Source organism: Vitis vinifera, chromosome 7 (genome assembly GCF_030704535.1).
Source record: "Vitis vinifera cultivar Pinot Noir 40024 chromosome 7, ASM3070453v1".
NCBI classification, from domain to species: domain Eukaryota; kingdom Viridiplantae; phylum Streptophyta; class Magnoliopsida; order Vitales; family Vitaceae; genus Vitis; species Vitis vinifera.
Window position 1 is genome coordinate 3,330,406 of NC_081811.1, and position 9,930 is coordinate 3,340,335.

The 9,930-nt window shown below is 34.8% G+C and overlaps 1 protein-coding gene across 1 annotated transcript; it reads right to left on the reverse strand.

The window, feature by feature from the left end:
* Nucleotides 1-1,207: 1,207 nt before the first annotated feature.
* On the reverse strand, nucleotides 1,208-6,126 carry LOC100243553 (translocase of chloroplast 159, chloroplastic). The gene has a single exon (XM_002267238.4). It carries the CDS (start codon nucleotides 5,885-5,887, stop codon nucleotides 1,490-1,492), a length of 4,398 nt encoding a protein of 1,465 aa, XP_002267274.1. The 5' UTR covers nucleotides 5,888-6,126; the 3' UTR covers nucleotides 1,208-1,489.
* Nucleotides 6,127-9,930: the final 3,804 nt, after the last annotated feature.

The window sequence follows — 9,930 nt, forward strand, 5'->3', positions numbered from 1 at the left end:
ATTCAAGGTTGAAAATTTTCGGAAATTTCTTTAAAATATCGGATATCGGGAGGCATCAATGCAATATTAGCCACCGAAAGTTGTCGGACAAAACCGTTGATATATGGACAAAAGATCGATTAAAAACTAATAAATCGCCGATTTTTCAACGGGCTACAAACGGAGTAAAAAATTTGTGAAAAATCATCAATCAATTTTTTAATCTTTAATTACCTTTTTTCTAATTTATATTTTATTTTAAATTTATATATTTTTTATCATATTTATCTCATTAATCATATTTTAAAAAATTATTATCACTTCACTTTTATTTTTTTATTTTTTTATCCTTTTAATTTTAATTTATTTAAAAATTACTAAATTATAAAAAATATTAATAAAACTCTAATATTTTATAAATTAAAATAAATTTGATAAGATAAATTAATAATACAAATTTTAATAATTTTAATTATTTAAAAAAATTAATACCAATACTAAAAAGTTGTCCTCACAAATTTATAATAAAATTTTAGAAATTAAACCTCAAATAAAATATGTGATATAAATCAATTTAATTTTTTATTTAAAATATAATAAAACATGTTTTAATAAAAATAATTTTAAAATTTTAAAATAAAATAATATAAATATATTAAAGAAATTTAAGATATTTTTTTTTTAAAAAAAAAGTGATAAATATTATCATTAACTAGATATGTCAATTATCACTTTAATACATGCATATTCTTACTTATTTCATTTTATTCTTTTTTTAAACATTTTCATGCATTTTGAACCAGTTCCAATCTCACTAATATTTTTAGAGTTAAAATATTCACGAATATTTTACCAATATTTTCAATATATTCATAAAATTGAGATATATACGTGATTAGAAACAGCCCCAATCAAGCATGTACAGTTGTGTATTAACTTACGCTCTTCGTTCAAAGAGCTTTTTATTACTAAGATTTTTATTTAAGGTTAAACAATAAAAACCCCAGTCCCAACAGAGCCTAAGCAGATTGATAAATGGCATCTGCTGTATTCCCCTCCCGCTTCAAAGTTTAATCAAAAGTGATTAGAAACAAATGAAGTCACGAAGGCTAAAATGGCTTAGGATTTCATTACCAACCCCCCTTTCTGCCTTTTTCCCAGCAGTCTACAATGAACCTTAAACATGAAAAATGAGATGTTTAACAATTCAAATGACAAGAGCTTGGAATAAATGGAGACACGGCAAAATACTATCTTATTCATTCAGCAATGGAAAACTAATGAACAGACCATGACATTACTAGATTCCCTCTCAGTTCCACCTCTTTCTCAAATACAATTCGACAACAGCAAAATAACATAACCCAAATAGTTGCAGTAGCAGTTCTACACCGAATGAAATTTAAAGCATTATTCAAGAAACCATGTGCTTCAGACTATGATCTATATCAGGTTGGCTACCCAATGTAAACTACCAGAGACAGACCAAAAAAGAAAAATGAAACAGGTTCTAGTAGATTGAGTAATTGTCACTAACTCCGGGCCAGATGGCCTTGTAGATGGCCATGACAACTGGAATAATACCCACAAGTGCAATCTGGAGCTGCTCTGAGCTGCTTGTTTTAACTGTGATCTGTCCACTCAGCTTGTTGTTCAATCCCACCCGAACAGCCATCTTTGAGCTCCGTCCAATGGAGAACTGAGATTGAAGGTTGGCCCCCAGTGCCAAGTCGCCTCTCCACTTCACTAGAGAGAGGCCTAGTGTAGATTGATCCTGTCCAATTGGGAAATCTGCTTCCCTTAACCGTACTTCCAGATTCGCTCCATATGCTGCGTCACCCTGACATCGAACAGTCCCAGTGCTACCTGCCAAAACAAGGCGCTTGCCCAGTGTGAACTGATCCTCAACTTTGAACCCAGTGGCCACATTTTCTCCTAAGAATGTAACAGAGAACCCAGCAGCTGTCTTGTTCTTTTTCAGAATTTTGAATTTGGTTTCCCCACGAAGAATGTAGGCAAGTTGCTTTCCAATGTTTTGGATGTCAAAGCCTGCCATACTCGATCCATTCTCCCCATGCTTTGCAGCAGCGGAGGAGTCCAAATGGATGTTAAACTCTTTCTTGTCCTTAGTCACTTGAACAGAAACTGCTGCTGGAAACTGACCAAGAATGGCTAGACTCTGTTCAAGGTTGACACCATCATACCCACAATCATGGTCCCAACCATGGGTGTCCAAAACTGGTCTCGCCAGAAACTGTGAAGTAGGCTCCAGGAACCGGTACCTGTAAGCTGGATTATCACAATCAAAGGATGGTGGCAGGACCATATCAGGCAATGGAACTGGCACAGCAGCTGGACCTCCATTATCCTGATCACCATCTTCCCCCAGATAACCATAATCATCTGAAGCAACCTTACCTTTCTTCTTGATCTCTCTCATTTTTTTTAACTCCTCTCTCCATTGCTGCTTCTGAAGGAGCTTCACCCTATAATCATACTCCTCAAAGTATGCCTTCCTCTGCTCTTTGCTAAGCTTAGCAATTTGAGATTTCCTTAAAGGCTTGAATGGTGGAAGCTGGTCATACTCATCCTCGTCTTCTTCTTGTTCACAGTCAGATAAATCATCCAAGTCAATATCAGAATCACCATTGTCACCACCCTGCTCAGCAGAGAGTTTTGGGTGTGTGCGGGACTGCAACAACCAAGACAACAAGTATGGAAGAGGAGGAGCACGGACACGGAAGCCAAAGAGCTTGCGGTGGTCAAATGGGTCCTGAGGTTTTGAGAGAGAACTTGCTTCAGATAATATCTTCATAGAGTAGCTTAGCAGCAGTAACTGGGGTCTCCAACTCTGGCCATTAGGTAGCACCTTCTGGCCATCTCTGTTCTTTCTACAGGAAGGATGGTTCTCAACAAGAGAAACAGGATTCATCAAACTCGGATTCATCAGACGCAGATCACCAACAGCTTGCCCAATAGACTGCTGAACAACATGAGATCGCTGAGAAACATACGTCTCATAACTTAAAGGAGCACCAGATGGTCCATCTGGAGGTGCAGATGCACCATGTGTAAGAGTGACTATAGCACTTCGCCAGATGGATGGACCAAGAGAACTAGTAATTGTCCTTAATAATGGCAAATCATTAAGATCTCTGGTCTGAGCATCCAGACGATCAACATAGAGGACAATATCTGGGGGGCATTTCTTTGTAAACTTTTGTATGGAAGATAAAATTTTGCGGTTGACACCTTGTTCCAAGAAAGAAGACTTGAGCCCTGGTGTGTCAAAGACCCGGATCTTAACTCCATCTATAGTTCCTATAATCTCTCTTACTGTAGTAGTGGCAGGTTCAAATGCGTTAATGAGGGCCTTCTGTTCACCAAATATAGAATTTATGGTAGCACTTTTTCCCACTCCACTTTTTCCGAGGACCAGTATGTTCAAGGAAAAGTTTAAGTCATCTTTCCCCTCCGCTTCAAGCTGCATAGCTCTCCTCTTTGCAGTATCAAGGCTAAATTCTTCCCCAGTTTGCCTCCCTACAAGAAGTGCCAACCGATACAGAACCTGCCCAACTATGGAATCTTCAGGAGAATGACCTAGCCTCTGCACAAGCCTCAAGAATTTCACCCTTATCAGCTGTATCTTTTCCTGCTTCCTCTTATCTTCTTCACTCAAGGTGTTCTCTGAGTCGCCTCCAATTGCAAGATTAGAAGGAGTAAAAAGATTGGACCGGTTTGGTCGGGGAGCAGGTTTCAGAGACCGGTTTGCAGATCCCAATCCAGCAGGACGGTCAACAGAGAAAAGCCTGGATCCGTCTGGAGAGGTTATTGTGATACTGCCACTATCAGAACTTGCACTTGTTGCTGCTTTCAAGAGAGCAGCCAATGCAGCAGAATCAAATAACTCCTTTCCATCTCCTTCTTCATCGGTGTCCACTTCTTCATCTGAATCACTTACAATTTGACCATCAATTCTCTGTGAATGATCACGAGAACTCTCTGCACCAGAGTGAGAACCTCCACCTGATACTTGCTCCAGTTCCTCCAAGAAGTGTTTGGCAGCTTCAGAACCTTCAAAAACCATACCTTTAGACTCTTCATCTGTAACCGAGCCTTCAATCTCACCTTCTTCATCATCTTCATCTGAGTGATGATTGGTTTCATCTAGTTTTATTGCTGGGTTTAAAACTGAACTGAGATCCGCAGATTCAGGTGACTCTGATTTGCCAGAGACCACATTTTCCAGTTCAGCGCCCTGAGCATTAACATGTGTAAGATTGTTTTCTAACTGTTTTGACTCAAGTGTTGGATTCTCTGTGGTAGATTCAGCACCATTTTCCACTGCCTGATCTTCATTGCCAACAGCTTCTTTCCCACTATACACAAATTGTACTCCATCAGCAGCTATCTTTGTAATAGGCTCATTCCTTGTGGCTTCAGAATCAGCTTCTGGCTTGGTTTCTGTTTCTTGTTTCTCCTTATTATTAATCAGACCAGCAGTTTCGCTTTTATCAGTACAAGCATCCCCTTTAGTACCATCCTGGTTATCAACTATAACAGTACCACGGACAACAGCACCAACATTTAGTTCTTGATCTTTCTCCACACCACCATCAGTTTTCTCTCCCAGTTCTGAAGTTTCAACATTGAGGTTGGTTACAGGTTTAATACTTTTGTCAAAATCAGTATCCACTCCAACTGATTTTGAATTAACTGGTTCTTCTAAGTCACCACTAATCTGATCAAACCTTTTATCCAATTTAACACTATCATCAACCATCATCTCCTTTCCTTCAATCTCAGAATCTTTGTTTTCCTCTTCATCCCCAGCAATAGTTGGTCCAGACCCTGAAAAATTGGTATGCATAGCTTCCACAACTGAGTCTCCTCCACCATTTAACTTCACACCATCCTCCTCCAGAAATTTATTATCCGCAGGTTCTGCAATGAGAGGGCTAACTTGATCACTCTCACCATCTGCATTCTGTCTGAAACCCTCATCCCCAACAATAGCCGATCCAGACCCGGACACACTGACATGTATGGCATCCACAACTGAATCTCCTTCCCTAGCTATATTCACACTTTCCGTTGCCACAGGCTTATTATCTGCTGCTGCTGCTGCTTCTGCAATAAGAGGACCAACTAGATCGGTCCCACCACCCAGAAATGCATCTTCTTTGATACGGTCATCAAATTTTGGTGTTTCAAAAGTGCTATCACCATTATCAGCTCCCAAAGCCTCAATTGAATTCCCTTGGGCGGCACCACCAATACTGCTTCCTTCCACCAATTCCCGTACAACTGGCTTCTCCATCGAATCCATTTGCACAGAAACCCCTTTTCCTTCATTTTCACAATTTTCCACACCCGGGTCAAGACCAATCCTCTTCGAACCATCAGCCCCAACCCCAATCGACTCCGTTTCTCCTGTCTCTTCTTCACCCCCCAAAACCCTAGCTCTAGGGCCTCCAACAACATCATCCCCACCCTCTTCTTCTTCATCGTCGGTCGACACCCTCGCAACTGGCATTACCATCTTGGGCACAAAAAACTCCGATGAACCAACAAAAGGGGAATCAATACCTTCCCCTCCTATGCCTTTTTCTACAATTTCCTCATCCGGGTCTTCCATAATTGGCTCCGAAGCCGTCTCAAAGTCCTCCTCCCCGCTCACAAACCCCCCATTCTCAGACTCACCATCACTACTCGCACCACTGCTACTACTGGTACTACTACTACTCTTCCCATTAATTTCCAAAACATCCTTCTTTCTAACAGCTTCAGTATCAAAACCATAAGAAGGAGACGCTCTAATAGGAGGAGAAGAGAAAGAACCTGATGAATTCGAAGGTTGCGACGTCATTTCTGTTCCAGAAAGAGGGACAAAGGCCTTCGACTCCATGGACCCGAGCTTTTGTTCTGCACCAAAAAGCAAACACACAACACCAAAAAAGCGTTGCGGGTGGTCGAGAATTAGGGTTTGCTTTTAGGGTTTGGTTTTATTGGCTCAGATTTCGCCCCTTTCGGATTGAGTTTCAAACAATGTCCGAGAGAGAGAGATAAGGTGTCTCAGGCTCGTTATCTCTATTTCTCTCTACAATTGGCTTTGGGGTTTTCGCTGTTTATATGGGCACAAAATGCCGAAACTGCCCTCCAACCCAAGATTTTCCAAACCATCCTCCCATCTTTCCTCCCAGGTTATATTTAGTTGTTAGAAAGTAAAAAGAAAAAAATAATTATATTATAAAAAAAATTAAAAATCAAATATAATTAAAATTAATAAATTATTTTTATACAATTTTTAAATCTTTTTTTTTTATCTTTTTATATAAAAATTAAATAAATCACAAATACATAAATTTTTAATTAATTATATTATAATAAAATAAATACTAAAAAAATATTTTTTAATGACCAAATATAGAGTGGAAGAATTTTAATTTATTTGATCCAACGGTGGATATTGGGTTGTCTTCGCCTTGATGATGTGAGTGGAAATGAAACTTGTTTGGTTGCTTGTGTAAGCAAGGCGGTTAGCGTGTAGGGGATTGGGTGTTGTTTGGTTTCGTTTGATATGGTTTGTTTTTTGGCGTATTGTTGCGTGTTTCATTTTACTCCCTAGTATTCCTCATCTCCAATGCATGGTCGATACTAGTTGCTTCCTATCCTATGTCAAATATCTAAAAAAATTATCTTCGCCCTTTTTTTTTCTTTTTCTTTTTTTTTTTTTAATAAATTTGAAGATATTTTGTACAAGACCCTTTACTAGATTGATTATGTAATCATAAGCGGTTTATGAGATCTAGTAAAGCAATTCGTTGGTGATTTCCCCTAAGATCAAGGAATAGGTGAGACCAAAACATTAGAGTTGGAATACCAATTTGTTGGTGAAATCATGATTATAGATAATAATTTAATTCAAATACAACTCCAAAAAATCATAAATAAGAATTTCTAAATTTGGCGTATTTAGATGCGAGTTTTACTTAAATCTCGAGATTCATGGAATATAGTTAATCGTGATTACAACAAATGAATTAACTCGAAAGAATTCAAGGCACTATAAAGAAGTATAAATATTTATTAAAAATTACATTCTAAATAGATCTTTGAAAAAATCTTAGAGGCAGAAACAATAAATAAGGCCTATGATATACTCTATAAAATTGATATAAAAGTGATAATTGTACCAAATAGTGAAGTTACAAATACTAAGAAGACCAAAAAATTTGAAATGGATCTTAATTAATCTCAGATAGTTTTAATTAGGCGGAGACCATTACAATCAGATGCGAGTTATTGGTGATAAACTTAATGACAAAAAAATAGTAGAGAAAGTTATGTGACCTTTGGGTATTTGAAATGAATCTTAATTAATCTTAGATAGTTTTAATTAGGCGGAGACCATTACAATCAGATGCGAGTTATTGGTAATAAACTTAATGATAGAAAAATAGTAGAGAAAGTTATGTGACCTTTGGGTACAAAAGTTGAATATATTGTTGCACTAGGATTAATGGGTTCATTACGTTAACATGAGCAAACAATAAATTTGAAAATCAATTCTTTTAATTTGGAGTAGAATTTGTAAAGCAAAATATTTACAAAAGGTCATGGTGGTTAACAATATGGTAAATGTTTTGGTTGTGTCAAAAGTAAAGATAGATGAAAACACAACTTCACTGATAAAGATAAAGATGATGACAAATATTCTTCTAGAGAAATGAATAACACTCTACGATCTAAAGACAGGTTTCATATGTAGTGTTTCAAATCTAAGACATATGAACACAACACTTTGAATTTTCAACAAAATTTTAAAATGAACAAATAACTATTGAGGCATACCAACATTTGGTGTTAGGTTATTATATAAAAGCATTAGGCATAAAACATAAAGATATTTGGTATCTCAATATAAGATGCAATAACATGTGTGTGCTAAGAAAAAATTATTTTTTCAGTTGGATAAACTAGTTGGATGATAAGGTAATTTTAATAAAAATCAAAGATTACGAGCAAAGGTAATATTTTATTTTGTTCTTAAGATGGCAACCAACTATACCTTAGAGCAAAATAGTATAATTGAGATAAAAAATAAGACAATTGTGGAGATGACAAGGAGTATGTTAAAAACGAAGTCAATTCCAAAGGTATTTGGTTATTACTTATGTAGCATTGTTGTTGAATAAGTGTTTTATAAAGACAATTCTTGTTGAATAATTTATATGTATTCGAAGATTATAATACAGTTTCATATGATAAAGTAGTAATCAATAAAAAAATAGGTTCAAACAATGAATAAAGAAAAGCAATTCAAAAGAGTTAACTACCATACAATTGTAAATAAATTTATTAATGTTAAATAGGTTTATAATAAAATTGAGTTAAATTGAAGAAAATATAAGACCTTTAATATTCGAAGAGCAAACGTGACTTCAAGCCATTGTTAGACATGTAATTAGACCGTGAGATCGTGATATTGGTACTTGTTTGATACATTTTTAAGTGTATTTGATTGGACACCGTCTAAATTTAGAAACGGAAAATCATTTGAAAAAAGAAAGTTTGGAAATGTAACAAATATGAGATTTATATTTTAACTTTAAGCTACAATTATGAAATCTATCAAATTTTACTTCTATTGTTGTGTTTAGTTGTTTTGGAAACTACACGATAATTAATATAAATTTCCTTAACAACCCCTAATGCTTACAAAATAGGATTTACTTAAAAAAATTATTTTTTACTTTTGTTATCTATAGATAGGAATATATATGGCACACCATATATAAGATCCTAATCCTTAATCAAGATTTAAAAAATATAATGAGATGATCATAACATTTCAATATTGAAATAAAATGATGCTATTCTTTTTCTTGGCCACTACGACAACCATCTCTACTTAAAAATATTTGGTGTTTTTTATTTGGAAATAATCCAATAATAATAATAATAATAAAGAATTAATAGATTAAAAATGATAAAATAATCATCGTATTTATGAATTTATCACATCCCATGTTTTTGTTTTAAGAGTAACTTACTTTTTATATAAATGTCTTTAACTATTTCAAATATTTATAATATGTTTTAAAATAACAAGTTATTTTTATAAGAAAGGAACGACGATATTTTTATCAAAATGAGGTAAAAAAATGATGAACAAATAGATTTAAAAAATTGGGCTTTCAATTACCATTTTCATCAAATAACCGAATGATAAACTGGTCAAACTTTTGGGAATAGAATCCTATTTAAGTATGCATTAATTTACCAATTATTGCACTTGAATAAAACAATCCATAATGATTCCTTTTTTTAAAATTTAAAAACCCATGATCATGAAAACGAGAAAGATAAAACAAAAATATGTATTTCATGGTCCAAATGTTTGGTTGGTGAGAAACTAATTTGTACCTATGCATTATAATAAGTCATCATAAAATAATAATAATAGTAATGAAAAGAACATAAACATTAACTCCACATATTCCGCTTATATTACACCACAAGTTATAATAATAATAATAGTAATAATAGTAATAATAATAATAATAATAATAATAATAAATGATGATGATGATGATGATGAATTTGTAATGTAATGATATTCAAACTCGTTATGTTTAACATTTGTGATGAGTAAAATGGGCCAGACCTTTGTCGCGGAGTCCAGCCCGCCCAATTGAAAATTGTGGACCGAGAAAATTAGGTATGGGCTACTGACACGTCACTCCAGACTTAGGACTTGGGACTAATAGATTGGATTTTGTCATGGATTACCCTTTTGGAATCCGTGTAATTTTATCATGTAGCTGTTAAGGTTTCGTAATAATAATAATCTAATTTTTATGTAGAGTTTAAATTTATGGAATAATAAATTATAATATTTGATTTATTGTACAAGAAACAGAAAAATAGTGTGATATCTTATTTTTT